This window comes from Apis cerana, linkage group LG5 (genome assembly GCF_029169275.1).
Source record: "Apis cerana isolate GH-2021 linkage group LG5, AcerK_1.0, whole genome shotgun sequence".
Classification (NCBI taxonomy): domain Eukaryota; kingdom Metazoa; phylum Arthropoda; class Insecta; order Hymenoptera; family Apidae; genus Apis; species Apis cerana.
Window position 1 is genome coordinate 1,869,135 of NC_083856.1, and position 20,072 is coordinate 1,889,206.

Genomic DNA, 20,072 nt, shown 5'->3' on the forward strand with positions numbered 1-20,072 from the left:
GTATAAAATTGACTTTTTATCGCGGCGGGCACGAGAGCAAGAGGAACGGCAGACGAGGGTGGGAGAAAGAGGGAAGGAGGGTGCGGAGAGCGCGGATCCGAGGGAGAGAAAGAAGGTGAAGGAGGAGAGGGAGAAGGAGGGAGAGAAGGGGTGGTGGAGAAGAGGGAACCGTCTGAAAATTAGTCAGCGACGTTTTCGAAGATTCCTGAGACGTCCTGTCCGCAGTGTCCGTTCTTTTTTCTTTTTTCTCTCTCTCTGTCTCTCTCTCTCTCTCTTTCTCCTCTGCTTTTAAACCTCGGGGGACCGAAATACCATTCTATCCCGTGGATGCACAGATACGAGTGCCTTTCACTTCTTCCTTCTGTATGCGTGACTAAGTTTCTCTTTTTGCCTCCCCCCTTTCTACGTTTCTCACCCCACCACCTTGGCCCTCGTGTTTTTCCACCTCTTTATTTCCCGTTTTCTTCTCGTCGTCGTTGTTCCTTAGCCGTTTTTATACACGCTCCGTCGCGGATCCACGGGACTTCTTGCCCCGTGAACTACCGCCGTTCTGAGGGGGAGCGCCAAGGGCTCTATCAAGCGTATCGCTTCCTCTTGGCGGATGTGTAACTCTTCGTTGGGGGGATTCGAAGGGATTCTATGTTGTGTTCACGTTAACGATCACGATTTTTCCCGCTTTTTACGTGATCGGCAGCCATCTTTTTTTTGGATTTTGCTAAATTCAATTTATAATTATAACCTTTTAACCCTGATGATTTATAATTTAATGGTTTTCCTTTATTTGTTTGCTTGTTGATTACGTTGGTGGAGTACTTGGGATCGATAAGTTTTCACTTGCAAAATTTCATTGGTATTTCATCGATTTGATTGGATAATTGTAGTACAATTGTCCGTTAAATCTATACGAAAATCGTTTTCATTTCTTCAGTTTTATAGAAAAGTTCTAGCGCTAAATGAAAAAATTTACAATCGTTTATTAAAAATTATTTCTTTCAATAAGGAGTGAAAATATCTATTCATTACAGATCTATGAATTTTAAAACAGATTTAAAGATTTATGAAATTATAAAAACATATTTTTCTATAAGAAGATAAATTTATTGTTAAATAACTTTTTACGTGATAATCAGTATTTATTCTTTAGTACTTTGTACGCACTAATAATTATACACTCTATTCTGCACGCTTGTTACGCGAATGTCACGCAACATGCTTAGAGTATTTTATAAAGTATTCCGTTTTTTCTACCGAAGTATTCGAGGGCACGTCTAAAAAAGAGTAAAATATACAAGATTTTCTGCTTTACGTCGCGAAATTGCTCTTATGCGCTTCTCGACCAAGTACTCCAGACTTAAGTTTACCTGACAGTGCTCTCTAGAGAGTTTAGGGTCTCAAAACGTATATTTTAGAGAACTTCTAGTGGGAGAATACTAAACTTGCGACAGTAAGATGGAATACTCCTCGAAAAACATCTTCTTAAATTCACGTTTAATCTTTTTTTTAATGCGTTTTGCAAACAAGTAATATATCTTAAAATAAAATAAAATCGAACATTTTACGAATGAATTCGTGATTAATCAAAAGATAAACTCGTGGTGCAAAAATGATATCAGTGCAATAGAATAAGATTAGTTGATAAATAATAAAATTCGTATTCGTCATCATCAATACGACTCGAGAAATATTAATAAATTAAAAATAAATATAATTTTTCAAAGAAATTTACGACATCACATTTTGGAACTGCCAATTGATGGCTATGTAAACCTGAAGACTAAAAAAAAACTACGGCAAAGCATAAAAATGATTGGTCCAAATTTATTTTTGTTATTCTATGATTATATTATTGATTGATTATAATCATGATTTATATTTATCAAATAAAGTTTTATTATTAGAAAGAATTAATAATATTAAAATTTTTCTTAAAAATTGTTAATAAAAACTTGAAATGAAAATATTAAAACCTAAAAATTATTCTTAAATTAATATCAAATACATATCAATAATATCGATTATAATTTTCATAAATTACTTCAAAAATTACTTCACTTTCTCAATTCTCAAAGTAATTTTTTCTTTATTTATACATTATCAAATACTATTACATAATAGAACGTACTTTTTAGAATTATGACAAAGAATTTGACATTGAATTTTTCTAATAATTATTTCTAATAATTATTCATTGTAAATTTATACATTTTCAGAATTTAGAAATTTCAATAACTCGATTGTAAGTACACGACGAAGTAGAAATGTTACACTAGTTGTGTTTTTTACAATTATTGAAATTATTTACAATTATTGAAAACGTTATCACGATTTACAATTTCGCAAGAATGTCAAAAGACCACACGAATTTCGTTCAACGGACTAGAATTACGTTTCAATTTTTCCACTTGAAAATGAATAAGCGGTAACACGGTTTAATTCGCATTATCCTAGGAGATATGGTATTATCAGGCACCCAATAATATCCCCGCATATACTATACACTCTCACAAATTATGGTATTGCGTTGGAAATTATCCTCGAAGGATATGGCGTTTAATCATTATCTAGAGCAGAATAAATCATTCGTCTTGCAATAATACTTTATTCGAGGTTAATGAAAAAAAAAAATCCGATGCATAATGATCAGATTTTACGTAATACGTTTAAAATAAAGGTATATATCTGTCAACATGTACCTCGTACTTTTCGATAATTGAAAAATTATCGGTTACGCGTTACTAATAATTTTATAAAATATAACCACCCCGAAGGAATATTACGTCAATTCATGAAAATAATTATTGCGTTTGCATTCTATTTTAAAATATTTTTAAAATCTCTTAACATTTCTTAGAAATAAAAAGATTGTTATTAAAAATAATTTCATTAATTATATAATTAACACATCGTTTCCTAATTGTATAATAAAATAAATAATAAATCTAATTAACAATCTAAAGGAAATTATTAATATATAATCATTTTATACATTAAAAAATTTTATTCGATTAACAATAGTCTTTTCATTTCGTTGATAGAACGAATCAGATTCAATCTAATCATTTTTGCAACAATTGCCAAATAATTACATCTCATTTTACAGTAATTAGAATTTCTCTATATTTAAATTTCTTAAAAAATTTCTTTCTTTAAACGTAAAAAAAGAAAAATATTACTTGCTCGAAAATTAAGGATATTGAAGAAAATAAATAACTAGAAATAAACGATTCTTTTAACGATAAAATTGAAATAATATTTTAAAAATATATTTTTAATCTCTTCAAAGATACTGACTTCAAAGATAAGATATATACGTATGTTTATTTTCTTTCTTAAACTAAAATTATTACTCCAATAAAAGAAAAATTAAAATCTCTTCACTATAGAATCTTTTAATAATAAAAACAAAAAAGAGAAGAAGAAAAAGTTCCTGAAGAGGTTAACATCAACTCCGATATTGTTTTTTGAATTTATAAATAATAAATAATTACCAACTTAAGCATTATTACATATCGAAGTAAAATTTATTCAGTCGGGAGAACATTCTTGACAATATATATCTCAAAAACATATATATATACATATGTAAGCTGCCTTCCCTTAAATACCTTCAACAAAAAAAAATCTTCGATATTTCCACAACGATCTCGCGTTAAACTTTACTTACTCCAAAAATCAACCAACGGATCGACGACTGAATCAAATTTCGGCTTCATTCCCGCAAATGAAAGCCTGGATAAATCGATACGAGGATCGTGAGATTTTAACCTCGCGTGAACACACCTCGCTTTAAAAACCCTGCCGATACTCGGAACACACGGAAGCACGATGAGTTCGGCGAAAAGTGCGGCTGTTGCCTCGACGAGCAACACGAGCTGCGCGCGAGCCATCAACTTATCAAGATGCCGTATCGAGCGGCTGATGGATATACGCGGCCGATGCGTACGCACGGTTATTACCGCAGATTTGTGGGCCTGTGTGCACCTCGTAAATTCCCGCGAGCTTCCATGGAAAAGATCGGGGAGGGGTAGGGCCGAGGCGACAGGTTTCGCGCGAACCCGATTAATACACACGTACGCCGTGGATGATCCACGAATGAATCATGAGCTGTGAGTAACCCGCTAGGCTTCTGTTCGGCATGTGCTTTTGCCTCGCGATTAAATTGAAATGTTTCTTCCGTTCTCGAAATCCGTGAAAATGTAATACCGTGCAACAGTTGCGTTTCGATTTAGAGGACGGGAAGTAGAGCGAGGGGAAGTCTCGGCAAGTGGAAAGAGGTTATGTCGTGGATCGCGGAGTACCATTTGTAACGCTAATTTGACGCGAGATCGCTCGTTCCTCCGGATCTTGTTCATCGTGTTATAAGTGGATTAGAGATTTGGCGTTTGGAATTTGTACTTTGGAATTCGGTATTTTGGACTCGTTATTAAAGTTGGCTATAAAGTGTATGTATAGCGAATGTTTGGCGAATTCTTTTATTGAAAGATTGAATCGAGAATTTTTTAGGTTAAGAAATATTCCAATTTTGAAGAAGCATCGTTTGCTATAACATTGTTATATGTTAGATTTTTTTTTTAAAGGTTTTAAAATTTTATTAAATTTATATTTAAAAACTCAAGAAATATTGATTAAATTTGTTATAAATAAAGATATTCTTAATGTCGTATGATTATTTTCCTTTTTTTTTCTTTCTTTTTCCTGAAGTTTGAAAGTGTTCTTTTATGATAAAAAAGAATCGAAAAGACACATAAATGTATTTCAATAAGTTTTAACGAAACACCCTATGTATATATGATTCTTGTTTTCTTCTTTTCCTGCGGTTATTTGGTTATTCTCGCTGCTGTTCCGCGGTTACACAGTGTTTGAAGTTCATCAGATTTGCAATGTTGGGATTAATTGGCGGGTTTTAACTGATTTCTTAACTAAACAATCACGATGCATGTTTTAATTTTGATAAACTATGAACTAATTAAGATTTTATGTCAGTATAATCAACACATACTAAGGGATGTTCCATCAGAAATCACTTTTGAATTTGAATTTATAATAAACATAATTAGCTACATTTGAAATTTATATACGGCGGTAGTTCGCGTTTAAGATATATCTTAAAACAAAATATCTACTAGCCTAATAAAATTCTATAATCTAAAGTATAATTCATTGAAATAATTTCACGATACTTAAGACACCTTCCATTTCTACTAAAAAATTTGATATTTTCTTTATTAACTTTAAATTCACAACATATCCTATTCACATCTATAAATCATTAATGATCAAAAAACCGGAAAAAAAGAATATATATGTGTGACCAGAAGAATTATAATCGAGTACAATTTTTCAAAGTATCTTCTTTAGAAACTCATTTCATTTCATGAAACAGTTAGTGTTTATTATGTCGATGCATTTAATTATCACAATCTTTTGCTTTCATTCGAAGAAACTCGATCTCTTAATTATAATTCTCTTTCATCATCGGAATTCTAATTAAACGAATAAAAAGCTAACTTATAGGATAAACGGTCCAGTTACCGTGCCTTCTCTCAGTTGCCAGACAATCAATTAATTTTTAAAAAAATTAAGATAATTAAATTATTTAAAACGAAACATAAATCTTTATTTATCTGTATAAATCATTGGAATAATCTTTTTTTCAAGATATAATAAAAATATTCGTTGTTGAAACTATTGTTCTACGAAATATAATAATTCATCCATTTTTATCATAAAACATGCTGAAATATGATATTTAATTAAAAAAAAAAATTAAAGCATTACTTTTGCATTACAATAATAATAAACAAAGATTTTATTTTAATTAAAACAAATCTAAAAAATACAATGAACATAGAAAAATAATTGATCAATTCTTTACAAATCTTGAAAAATATCTTCATATTATTTAAGAACTTTCAAATCGTCGTTAAATATTTATTAAATGGATCGTTTATACTTATTATTTTAAATGTTCATATTAAGAAATTTAAAAATTTTTTAAAATTTTAATTTAAAAATCAGAATCTATAGTATTAAATAAACTAATACTAATTACTACTACTAATAAGTAAGGAAGACGTAAGAAAATGATATTCGATTATGTAAATACATCTATCTTGTGAATTAAAATGTAATCATTTTTATGGCTTGTCAATCACTATTATGAACTGAATTAGTTCTACTTTAGACCTCTGTAAATAGGGAAAGAATCGATTGATTGGATTTGCTGAATCAGTTGAACCAAGACTTGACTTCGGACCTTTCTTCAACGAACGACTGTTCTAACCAATTAAGCTATCCAGGCCATCGATAATTCCTTTCACCCTTAACGTTAGAAAAATGCCACTATCTTCCATTTTCCCCTTATAAAAACCTACCATTATCGAGAATTTGAAGAAAAAATGAAGCGATCAATCATTTAGATATAAGCGTGGAAATCATTTTTTAAAATTACAGAAACGGAGAGAATCGATTGATTAGATTTGTCGAAGCAGGACACGAGCAGAGACCTTTCATCGTCCAATGATCGATCTAACCAATTGAGCTATCCAGGCCAACAATGAATTCTTCCTCGCTAATTGTCAGTCTAACGATCGAACCGACCACGGCCTACATCTGTAAATTATTTAAACACCCAACTGAAGGGCTATTAACCCCTTGAGGTTATATATCGAGTCAACCTCTTCTAAATGAATTGGTAGACCCTCTCTAGTTTCAATTTGCTTAGAACATCTGCTTTTGTTGGAAAATTTCGTTTAGCATACGAGAAAATGAGACGAAACACCTAATATATCTTATATTATATTAATAAAAATAATAAAGGAAGAAGACTATAAGATTATAAGAAGATTATAAGAATTTTAAATGTTTTAAGGATGATGAATAAAAATTTTCATTATTCTATAAGGATAATTTAAAAAAAATGTAATTAGTTAACACAGATAGATTATTATTTATTATTTAAATTATAAATATATCATGAAATGAAATACTTTGAGTTTTAAATTATTAAGAAAGTAAATATACAAGTGAACATAGATTTTATTCTAGTAAATAGTTTGTTTGAACAATAGTTTTATTTCAGAAAATTTTATGTTTCACATTTGGAATATTTCAATTATAACATTATCGTTATATTTTATATTTTGTTATAATTTATTTATATTAAATAATTATGGACCACATAGAATTAAAAATGCTCCCTTTTAGTGATCAGAATAGATTACGTGAAAAATAGAAAATCAATAACAATGGATTTATGGAAGTTTTTCGCAGATATTCAAATGCATGAATAGTCACTTTGTAACTCACTTTTAATCTCACGACAGAATCACGTGGTTTATTTCAAAGCGAATAAACATATGAAAACGTGCAGAAAAGCACGATTAGAGAGGAAGAGATTCTTGGAAATAAAATGGAAACTTCGCCACTGGTGAAATATGCCTGTCATACATTCACTAGAGTAATCTAAAGTGGATAAATAATCTGGAGAAACATGCTTGCGCGCAAGATGTAACACGCACTTTCACGTGCTCTATTAATTCTCACCTAATCCGGATGTCTGATCTTCTGCATCGATAACGGAGTGTTCTACGTCTTCGTTTGAACTTATTTAACAAAAAGAACGAAGAACACGAGTTGTGTCGGGTTCGATAATTAAAGAGACTAATTCGTTTCTTCGCTTGTCAGCTCCATGTTCCCCGCCACTTATCTTCGTATTTTACGACGACAACCTTGTTCATGGTTAAATCCATTTACGAGCGTTTTCTGTGAAAATGGATGCAAGATGGCGTTGCATTCGTTAACTCCAAATAAGACGATGACTGTGTTGAAAATACGATTAGAATGCTGGTATATTTGTACCAATTGAATGAAGGATGAAGAATAAATAAGTATAGAGAGGAGTGGACGTTATCAAGATTAAATTTTTATTCGATTTCAATTAATTATATTTTGTAACTTTTGCAATCCTTTTGAATATTGTACAAAAATATTGGTTGTCATAAAAATCGATTATACTTGATTTCTTGATAAAATATACGTAAAAGAATAATAACCCCTTGGTTCATCTTTTTAATTATGTCATTAAAAGATATTGTTTTAACAATCAAAAATAAAAAAATAGATTTATCATGGGTATCTCGTTAAATAATGTCATTTAAATACAATATTATTTAATAAGTAGTTATTTAATAAGTATTAATTTTTGTAATAAAAATTTCTTGGTACGTATAATTGAAAATAATATTGAAGTATTATTAATCAATATTGAATAAACACAAATCACTGTAAAAAGTACTTCTGTCAAATGTAGTTGTCCTTATATTAATAAAAGCTGACATAACAATAACATCATAAAGTTATCAAAATGAACGGTACACAAAATGCATGACGTCTTATTGTCTTCTTAAGAGAATTGTAGTCTCGTCGTCCCATGAATCTTCCTGTGAACTTCCCTCATCTTCAAGCAATAATTCAACTTAAATTACCAGTTATGTGCGAATTCTACGTACTTCTCATTCTCATCATCAAGTACAATCAACTGGAAAAATAAACTAAATAGAGAAACAGTTTTAATAAACAATCTGTGCAAAGATTAAAACTATTCCATAATATTGAATTTTTAATATTAACTTATAATAATTCGTAAAATTAACGACATGTATTTCTTATGCTATAAAATAATTTAATTCATCAATCGATTTTTTTTGTAATGACTTAAATTATTATTATTGCAAGTAATATTTTACATTTTCATATTCTTCTTTTCACGATATGTGATACACTTGAAATCATTCCTCACGACTTTACACGAATTCACATCATTTACTTTATTTACTTAGAAATATATGAATTTTTAATTTTATTTATTTTTGCACAAAAAATAAAATCGAATTTAAGTAGAAAATTGGTTTCAAATTAAATCAACGTTCGAGGGATTAATAAAAATGAATCAAATGGTATTCGTGGAGACCGCAGATCGTTCCACGTTAAATCATCCAGAAAAGTTAATAGACCGATCAGACAACGTCATAGCGAGAATCATCGTCCGGTTCGCGACCGGTTCGAAATTGTGACAAACGTCTTGGCCACACGGCGTCGTAAAAATAATGAAGATCGAGGATCGGTGGAAGCAGTTTATTATGAAAACCGCACGATGTGCCGAAGGAGTTAAGGGCTTGGCCTAAACTTACGGCTCGGCTCGGTACACTTGCGCCGAGGTCTTTGCACCGTGAAGTTTGCTTTATAAATATCGCCGGTGCACCGGAGTGTCCAGAGAAACGAACCGTATCTTGGGATGAAATGAACAGTCTAAGCCTTTCTTTGCTTCAATTGCAACGAATCCGTACGTGTTTTCGATCCGGGATTCTATTATTTTATTTACACGTGTATCTTCCTCTCGTTAAATCCTTTTCTTTGTGGTGAATTATTAACAGTTTAATGATGATAAGGAATAGCGTCTTTCAACGATTCATTGAAAAGATTTATACAGACATTCTAGGAAAAGCTTTTTGTAAATTAAGATATTTACAAATTAGTAAAAATAATTGAGAACACGCGTGTAAAAATTAGAAATATATACGGAATAACGTAATTTTTGTATCTGAAATAAGTATTTAATAATATTTTAATTATAATTTGTATAGTTTTTATCATTGCATTTAATTTCGTACGAGATTTGATTGAGATAACAAATTATAATATATATATATACACCTTTTTTTTCTTCACTTAAGAAAAACTTTTACAGAAATTTATATTTTTTAGAAATTGCAAAATTATTTTTCAACACGATAATATTTGTAATTCCTTATAATATTTTTTCTTTTTTGTAAAAATATAATATATGTAATATATTTCATCTTCATGAAAAATTTTAACTAAACTTTTTACATTAAAGTTTTAACAAAATTAATAATATTTTTGTTAATATATATAAATTTCAAAAGATTTTATCGTCTGGAAATAGAAGGGTTATGATTTCCAAGAGATACACATATATTGAGATTTCGTGCGATTAATAATCAAGTTGATATTCAAACAATATTTTATTTTAATTTTAATTTATTTTAATTTATTCGAGTAACATTATATTAAAATAATTAATAATTTTTTATCTATTATAATCATTTCTTGTCGACTTATTGCTATTGGTAAGTGAAGTAGGAATTTAAACACATATATAATTAAATAAATAATTATAAACTCGTATACAGTTGGACACAAAATTACTCGATAGTTAATTTTTAACTTTGCATTTTTTATTAGTAAAAATAGATTTCGAATTACTTTTTTTCTTAATCCATTTCAATTTTTTCCATTTTCAATTTTTCGTAAAATACATTAAACATTAAATAAAAGCCGAATATTAATTTTGTCGTCAACTGTACAACAAAAATATATACAATAATAAACATATCCTTTATTGCAGAAATATTCACAATTCACACAAGAAAGAAAATTACAAATGGATACATCAAAACTTCATTTGTAACAAAGATGGACAATTTATCGCAATTATTTTTTCTTTTTTCTTCTTCTTCTTCTTCTTTACAATCATTTCGCTCGAATTTTTATGTATTTCTCTTTCTATGTACAATTTATGATCGATATAAAAAATTCAACTATTTTAAACAAAGACGTATGTATGATACAATATTTCTTGCGTTTAAAATCTAATAATAGGGGTTAACATTTTGCAAAAAAAAAAAAAAAAAGATTCTCATCTCTCGTGTCAGGATAATAGGATTTTTACGGTTGAACGTAATTGTGTTCGCTTACCAAGTGGCAAGAAAATGAAAAAGCGTGTGCAATGCAAATCAAGTGTTTTTCACAGTGCAATTATTTCGCATGGTCGGATATTTCTTTGTAACGTTGTTGAGTCTTTCGCCATAACGCCTGCTTCTTTTCCGTCGTAGAATCTAGCTCGATTGTAGGAAATTCGCTGGTCGCGCCGAGACCGGTTTTGCTCGGATTATTCGTCAAAGATACCTGCAAGCAGAGCATAAATGAATACATGATAAGAAGATTTTTCTTCCCACGTAATGCTTTACATAAACGCGTTCTTATTTCTTTCTTTTTTTTTTCTTTTTATCCTTTCTTATCCATTCCATTTAATTATAGTAAACGGATATGTAACGATTAGAGGGATTTTTCTTAAACGTAAAAGATACAAGGAGGAAAGACAGGTTTTGTATAAAAATGTATGATGTATTCGTTGAATTTTTACGAAATGCGTGTTTTATGAAATGGTAGATAAAGAATAGAGATATTATTTATTTAGTGAGAGACTGAAAATTCGTACTCTATATTATAAGGAAAATGTTGTGTATATAAAGCATAATAAGTTATGCTTGAAATAATTCATTTTTTAGCTGGACATTACTTTGAAATCGATTCTCGTAATTCAATATTTTTTTCATATTTTGAATATGAAATTACTTGACCTGAAAATATTTTTCGCAATAAGATAATATAGCATTGAAAGTTTATAGTTTAAGAATTTAGTTTATTACTCTCGCACCATTAATTATTTATATTTTAAAAAAATCCAAAAAATTGAAACTTATTGAAACTGCAAACCATTCATGCTGTGATATGATTTATATACTTATTTAGAATTGTATCTATTTATCTTCTAGTAAAAAAAACACATATTTTAGAATAATAAAATAAGATAACGTTTCTGTGTTTATTTCTACGAAATATTTCTAGATTAATTTTAAATTTATTACATAATATATTTTATTTGATGAATTTTTTATCAAATTGAAAAGAGATAGAAAAAATTATAACTATTTCATTTTTGTCAAAAAATTCTAAGATATCTTAATTATTCGAAAATGGAAAGAATTAGATAAATATCAACAGATATTAATTTCACAATTTCAAAATAATAACGAGAATGTAGAAATGCTAAAAATGCTATAAATTATCAATATAAAAAAAATATATACGATTAAAATTCATAATTTATATCAAGTATGTAATACCAAGATATTTATATCAAGTTACATACTATGCTATTAGAAATGAAAGAAATCATAGATATCTTATGATTTATAAATAAGTAGCGTGCATTTCATTTTCACCTACAATTTACAACGAAATAATATCCTGAAATAAAATTACAAATCTATGGAGTACTGATAAAAAATTTAGAGATGAAATTTTCCAATCGATTTAATGTTTCTTTTCAGTAAATTATTATAAATTTTGTTATTTTCATCTAAAATTATTATCTCATAATTTTAATTTTAATAAAAAGGAACATAAACTCTCTTCTAAACTCTCCATCTCTGATCAAATTATCATACTCAATTCTACTTTTTAAATACGATTACTCGTTGATTGTTCCTATGCTAATTCTGTTTTTTTTTTTATCCCATGCTCAATCCATAAAACGAATATAAAGAATATAAAAAAAAAACGAAATCAAAGAACGGAAAAGACGAAAGATTATTCGGCGTCGGCTCTTATCGAGGAAGGGTTATTTTAAGTTTTGAGTCGCAACCACTGGGCAGAATACCCTCTCTCGACGCGTATTTGGGGCAAGTGGACTCCCCTGTCTGGCTTGTAAATGAGGCCCTATCTAGCTTCGTCGACACTTGACTTACTTGGTTGAAAGGAAAAGAGACGAAAACGAAAGAATGGGAAGAGCATAAAAAGGAAACACGAGGAAAGGATTCCGGCCGGGAGCACGAAAACAACGTCCGATCTGGCTGTAGATAAAAATATCTAAGAATTTCCATCTCTCCGGGGGAGAGACGAATGAAACGAATGATAATAAAATTGACAAATAAGATGCAAGGAATAAAACTGAAATATAAAATTTTAAATATAAATAAAAGAAAAATGAAATTTTTATTGTATATATATATATATATATATATATATATATGCAAATGAAATTTATTTATTAATATAAAAATATATCACTTTCTTTCGGAATAAATTAATTTCTACATTAAATATGTAAATTAATGCGATATCCTTTTCCTTTTATTTCAAATATCTTTAAATTATGAAGAATATATATATATATATATATTTATAATTTTGAAGAAATTACATAAGAATACTCAACTTTAAAGATGGAAAAGAAAAATGAATTTCATCCTGTTCATAAATAATAATATTTTTAATTTTCTTTAAAATATCGTTGAATTAATTTATATTCTGTATATAAATTAAATAAATCAATCATTAAATAATTAAAAGTTATAAAATCGAAAGTGTGCAATATAAGATTTTAAAATTTATCGCAATAAATCTTAATCGCCATAAATTGCAAGGAATCTCGGGAATGATTTCAGAAAAATTATCTACCTATTAAATAAGAAGATTCAATTTGAGAAGATTTGAGAAAATTTTATTAGAACGAATTTAATATCATCACGTTTACAAGTAAAATTTGTAATCGTTGAATTAATTTATACTGTACCTATAAGTTATTTGAATAAACTTAAAGATAAGTAATTAAAAGTTACGAAATCGAAGATGCACAATACAAGAGGATAGAATTTATCGCAATAAATCTTAACTGGTATGAATTACAAGGAATCTCAGTCGTTTTACAGACAGTCAAGCGCCTCGGAAAATCTCGAGATGCATTTCATAAGGTTTCTTTGCCCACTTGTTGTATCTTAAAAGAACCTCGTTTATAAGTTTGAAGCAGCTGCAAAATGCAATACAGGCGAATGGTTTACAGGCTTTAACGGAGTCGAGTGTTCTTACTTTCGCCTACGTGGAATTCGCCAAGCAGCAGAAATAACTCATTAAGGAAACGGTAAACTAAGAAATGATGAAATATAATAATTAACACGGTTTTGATAAGTATTGGGTCGCTGTATTTTAATTTTTAAGAATTTTCTTACCGCAAAATTACCGCTTTAATCGCCCCGCTCAATTTTTCTAAATTGTCCATACAGAATTAATTTACAATCGGTGTAAAAGATTCATAAAGTCGAGCATAACTTGCTACATTATTATATTATTATAAATTATGTACGAATACTTGTGAACAAGTTTTGATAAATTTCTATAAATCTTTCAAATCATAAAAATTCCATATTGCATTCCTTATTAAAATATCACGAGGTGATATAGAAAAAGTTATCCATTTTATAAATTATATTTTAACATATTCGTCTCTTTTAATTTATTAAAGAAGAAAAAGCAAAATAGTAAGGATAAAACAATAAAAAAACTTTCCAGTATATCTAAATATAATATAAACATTAATAAATAAAATATTTTTGATCTAGTATAAAAAGTGTATTGTTTAAATATTCAGAAGAGAAAACAAGTGAAATTTTACGTAACACTATTTCCAATAAAAATTTTCATTTGATTTGAAAAAATATTCATTCGACATATTTAAAAATATTTTTCATTTACAAACAGATCTGATTTGAAATTTCTTTATTGAATAATTTTATCATTTTTCACGTTCATCCTTTCTTTTTCTCAATATAGACAGTCACACTCAAAAACATTCTATTATTCTATACGAAATATCTTTCCATTTTCTTTTTTCTAATTTATCTTACAATTTGTACCGGTTAAATAAGTTCCAATAACCATTATTAATTATAGTATTAAACCATTGATCATCTGAACAATCGCACAATTCAATTAAACATCCCCCATGACTGGAATCACGTTCAACCGCAATCCACGATCCCTCGAAGAGGCGTGTAAGAAGAAAACAAGAGAGGGTAGAGAAATTGGAAAAGAGGGTACAGAGAGTGGCGTCGAAGGAAAATCGAGAACAGATCATAATCGGGCGACAGACACGTTATCGTGCGCGTAAAATGAGCGCTCGTTACTCGATTGACGATTTCGCGAGACGTTCAGGAGCAAAACGGCTCGACTCGAGTTTCGCTTTCTCGCTCGACGATGATGGTGATGATGCATCCGTCTGGCCTGTCTAGACTACTTTTATATATATATATATATATATTATAACTCGGCGCTCGCTCGTCCGTTCTCTCGTTACTTGCAAAAAAGACGAACAAATCACAACTCTTTCCTCTCTTTTCGTCCGTCCATCTCCTCGGCCAATAGAATTCTCGCGAATTTTACCTGATTTATGTCACGAACATGATTAATCTTTCCCGGACGAAATGTTATCTCGGGATTAGTTTTTCTGTTGGCTCATCGCCTGATGAATTTTGAACGGTTACCTAACATTTATGTAACGACGTGTCATCAAATACCTTATGTTACCCTCGACAGTCCTCGTAACATAATTTTCCAACACCGCCGGCTTCCGATTCTTTTCAGTTCGGTTTGAAAAATTTATCCTCTTCGATATGATAGTCATAATGTTGATCATTCGCTGTAACAATGATGTAACTCGAAAATTAAGATTCCAGGAGAGGGAAAAAATACGATAGAAGAGTATAGGAACATTGCATTAAAATTTTGAATTATATCATTGTTTTAGATTATAAAATCTTCCAAAAAGTATTGATTTAATTATTACTGAAAAAATAATTTCTTTAAAAATATTAACCTTTCTATCAATTTCTAAAATTATCGACGTAACTTTTGATTTCTCTTAATAATAAAGTTGAAGTGGTATTATATAAAATAATAAAGCAAATTGTACAGCTAAATTTCAAAATTGTTTAACTTTAATAAAGCGATAGATACTTCAGATTAATATCGTACAAATTAAAAAAAAAAAGAATTGTCACCGATCTCTCCACGAGATAAAAAGACACGAAAGCTCCAATTGCCTTTGATTTCTTAAAGAGACAGCAAATACACAGGCCATCGACCGTCGAAGTCTAAACTTACCAACTGCTCACGATGGACAGATGGTCGAGACAATGATACCCGGATTACTTATTAAAAACGGATTAAAAGTGTCTGTAGAACGATCGAGCATCACGACACGTTTTCTTATATACGATGCAGACAGACATAAATCGGTGGCTGAACCGAGAACCAGCCTCGTAATATAACCCATAGACGGCCAAGTGAACCGAACGACGTTCGATCATTGAATTATTTCCATCGTGTTCGATCGATCGTCTCTCGAATGTCGCGACCCAGATATCATACTTACTTTATGAGAAAACTCTTTGCTTTATGAATCAGGTTTAACTCGGATCGAGGAGGCATTAGCGATCAGATTTTAAATAATAATTCGATGAGGATGGATAACTGGATAATAATTAAACGTATATTGGAAATTTATTTTTCGACAGTTTTAAATTTTCTAAAGATTATAAGACGCGTCTGGATAAATATGTTAATATGATAAAATCTTATTCCATGATTAAACTGGAACGTTGGTTTTCTTCCTTAACGAAAAGAAATCGGTTATTTTCATAAATATATTTTTCATCTATCTGTCAACTTATTTAATTGTCAATATTAAATTCTTATTAAATAAAATTATGCTTATATACACTTTGTTACGAAATATTTGAAATTAATTTTTTATTAAGCGCCTTGTTCTAACATATTATAATTATTTAAATATATATACAACATCATTAAATAATCTCATTTATATCTTCAATGTCAATTATGGAGAGAATAATAGTACATATATATATATACTGCGAAAATGACCAAAGAACGAACAATAAAACTAGAAAATTCATAACGGAAACGCGAAAACGACGCACGATGCCAAAGCGAGAGCTAAAAATAGATGGAAAATAGACAAATAGGTCAATTGGATAAATGACAAGCAGAGGCAATATACCGTGATTACCAATTAAACGATATATAAATCGTATGCAACATCCACAATCCTACCTATTATTATCCACGCCCTATATCTTTACCTATATCCCATTTTACTTCATTTCTAACTTTTTAAATTTTTTCTTCTCTGCTATATATACCAATTTTATCGTATACCAAGAACGGTATGACATAATCGTCCAAAAAAAGTATCTCCACCCCCTCCTTTCTTCGAATCAAAACAAATTTCATCCCCGACCGAGCTCGGCCGATTATAACAACCGGAGGCCACGGTTGTTTCCGCCTGGTTTCCGTGTCGGCAATACGCGGTCAGAATCAACGATTTCCATCGAGAGAAAGGAGACATCTCGGCCGGAATCGAGGCGCAGCGTGGTGCATGTGCACCACCTTTGAACTTTCAGCCGACCGAGGTCGGGAGGGGAGTCGAGGAGGAAGGAAATTCCGTGGGCAGAGAGAGCCAGACACCGACAGAACGTTCGTTCGTTCGTTCGTTCGTTCGTTCATTCGTCGGAGAGGCATCCACAGATAAAACGGTGGCGGTGGTACAATAACATATTGAGAATTCGCGGGCCCCGCCGACGGTAGGTGGTAGGGTGCCAGACGGTCTGTGCCAGTTCGAAAGTTTGTCCCGGTTTACCCGTCTGGCATACCGGGAAGCGAGACGCGGACGCACGTGCACCGCACCTTGACAGGTTGAATATGGGCTCTACGGAGCGCGGAGACAGCATATTGGGTTCGAAACTTTGCTCGTTTACAACGTCGCTACTATGTCTGCCAGAGGCGGCGGTGGTGGCGGAGGAGGAGGCGGCGCTCTCTGTGTTACCTGTGGAAATAAACGTCGCGCCCCGCTCTCTCTCTCTTTCTCTCTGTTCCATCACGCTTTTCCTTCGACTGCTTTCAAGCTCTGTCGAAGCTTTTCTTTTCCTCCACCACAGCCTCTGTGTAACGCGCTCGGATGTCGAAGTGGGTGACAACGGCGAAAATTGAATGAACGGACGAGGCGCGTTTCGATCTGTGACAGAAGGGGGAAGGAGGGGGTCGCGGCGTGATTATTTTTTCGCTATTTTCAGAATTGGTTTTAGCCAATGTGAAGAATAATAATATGAATGAAATATGTGGATCTATTATCTGTATAGGATCGTAACAGAGATTTATTTGTAGTTTGGATTTAAATTAATTCATTCCGTATATTTTAGTACGATAAAAGTTATCTTATTGGGAAATTTCGTATCCCGTATTGTACGATTACGTACGAATAATAATATTCGAGAAAAAAGGATAGTTTTTCCAAATTAATGCAAATTATCGATACGAATCATTCGATCCAAATAATGCATTTGATTGAATTAATAAATTTAACAAGCTTGTAATAAGCCATTCTTTTTCTATTTTACAAAAAATGATAAAATATAAGAGTGTATGTAATAAAAGTAACAGAAGACAAGCAGTTTCGATACAAAAATAAAATATCTCGATAAAATGATCGCGTTTTTCGTCATTTTAAGTCAAAATTTAATTTCGTCGAAAATAATTATTCGAAGAGGGCGGTCTCCCTACGAAAGAAATAAGAAAACCCACCCACTCCAAGTAGAAGATCGAATTAAAAGCGACGCTGATCGCGAAGCATGCACTGAAATAACTTAAGGCAGCAAGAGCGGAAGCCGTGCGCTCGGAAAATGTGGGCCAATTACTTTCGGTCAACGTTTTCCCTGGCAAATACTCGAAAGCGAGTCCAAAATGAAACGGCAGGAACTCCACGGATCCTCCACTCTTGGAGGAACGTTCTTGCGCAGCCATCGGAGCCAACGATCTCTTGGTCGCTGAGCCGCGGCATGTTTGCACAGAATTAATTAGTGTTTGGTCGTCTATAGACTCTGGACTTGCTAGACTAAACTAGATAAACTAAGGTGCAGGTACCTTCGTCCTCGTCACCACCGCCAGTTCTCGTCGCGCTTCAACTTCTTCGTCTACGTGTATACATGTATACGTGAGAATTCACTGGAAACACACCGATCCATGCTTCTGGGTTAAGACTCGTTTAAATGGTGGAATTACTCGCTGATATTTTTTTGGATAATTATAATTAGAAACTTTAAAAGTTTGTACAACGATTGTACAAATGGAATTCTAATTAAACTCAGATATTCTCGGATACATAATAAGAATTAATTTAACTAATTTAATTGTATACATTGTAAATTATTTTATATTATTGTGTAAATATAAAAATGTGCTAAATTTGATAATTAAAATTCAAATTTTCGTATAAACGTTCGATCGATGTACCAGTTACTGCTGCGCATTAAAAAATATGGAACAATTAACGTAACAGAATAAGCGGCCAGACAGACAGTTTCGTTCGTGAAACGAGGTAACAGATCGTTGCTTGTTCATTCATATGTCTCGTTCGCAGAATGCATACGCATGCATGTGCATCCGTCCTAGACAAGCATATAGACAAATGGCCAGACGTAGTCTTACATGCAGCATTCAGACGCTTGCACATATACACTTTGGCGGCTTTATGGAGGGCAGACACAGAGATGCCGCACATCCTGACCAAACTCGACGCGATATTACTGCAATGTCCTGCTTTATTATCTTTCAGCTTCTTTCCTCTTCGCATACTTCATTACATTCTTCTTTTCTTCTTTTTTTTTTTTTTTTTTTTACATCCGTTATTTCGTCACGGTGCATTTCGTGTTATATTTATTTTGCCTTTTCCTTCCTTTGCTTTATATTATAATGAAGACAAGACGATGAAAAAAGAATAGAAATTTCTTAACATTTAACAGCAAAAATTATTTACTACAAGATATTAATACGTAACATATGTCCATTTAAATGGTAAAATTATATTAATAAATATAAATATGAGATGAATATGATTCTTGCGACTATGCAGTAGATTCAGACATCAATGGTCGGCCAATTTCCTATTACCTTTTCTTTTTACCACTTCCAATTTCATTCGCGAATTAAATCATATTAATATTTTCTAAAATTATTCCAATCAAAATATAATTGTTTCCTTTTTTATAGACCTGACTACTATTTGATATTTATATAATTTACTAAAAAAGTACAATGCTATAGCATAGTCTCTCAATAGATTAATCGATTTTTGAACGACCAGTTAAAGAAGAACTGTAAAATTCGTATAAATCTCGAGAGGGAAATACCAGAGTTTAAAAAAAAAATAGTACAATTAATATTTGACAAGCTCCATCGCCACTTTACCCCTCGACTTCCCCCCTCCGTCTCTCAAGAATCGTATAAATTCAATCACGTCTTCATGACGATGCCACTCCGCCACTTTCCCTTCAGTCCTCCCCCCTCCGTTCGCC

At 31.2% G+C, this 20,072-nt stretch overlaps 1 protein-coding gene and 1 long non-coding RNA gene across 5 annotated transcripts in view; both read right to left on the reverse strand.

Annotated features, from left to right (window-relative positions):
* Nucleotides 1–2,063: 2,063 nt before the first annotated feature.
* LOC133666157 (uncharacterized) lies at nucleotides 2,064–4,663 on the reverse strand. Its single transcript, XR_009829887.1, has 2 exons — nucleotides 3,489–4,663; nucleotides 2,064–2,561 (listed from the first exon to the last, which is right to left on the reverse strand). It is a non-coding gene; the product is annotated as an uncharacterized LOC133666157 (long non-coding RNA).
* Nucleotides 4,664–10,400: 5,737 nt separating this feature from the next.
* Nucleotides 10,401–20,072, reverse strand: part of LOC107995389 (angiogenic factor with G patch and FHA domains 1) — a 30,051-nt gene continuing 20,379 nt past the window's right edge. For all 4 annotated transcript variants that reach the window (XM_062075774.1, XM_062075776.1, XM_062075775.1 and 1 more), the window contains exon 9: nucleotides 10,401–10,989. In XM_062075774.1, the coding sequence (XP_061931758.1) occupies nucleotides 10,840–10,989 (150 nt within the window). In that variant the 3' untranslated portion in view covers nucleotides 10,401–10,839. The remainder of the gene's footprint in view (nucleotides 10,990–20,072) is intronic.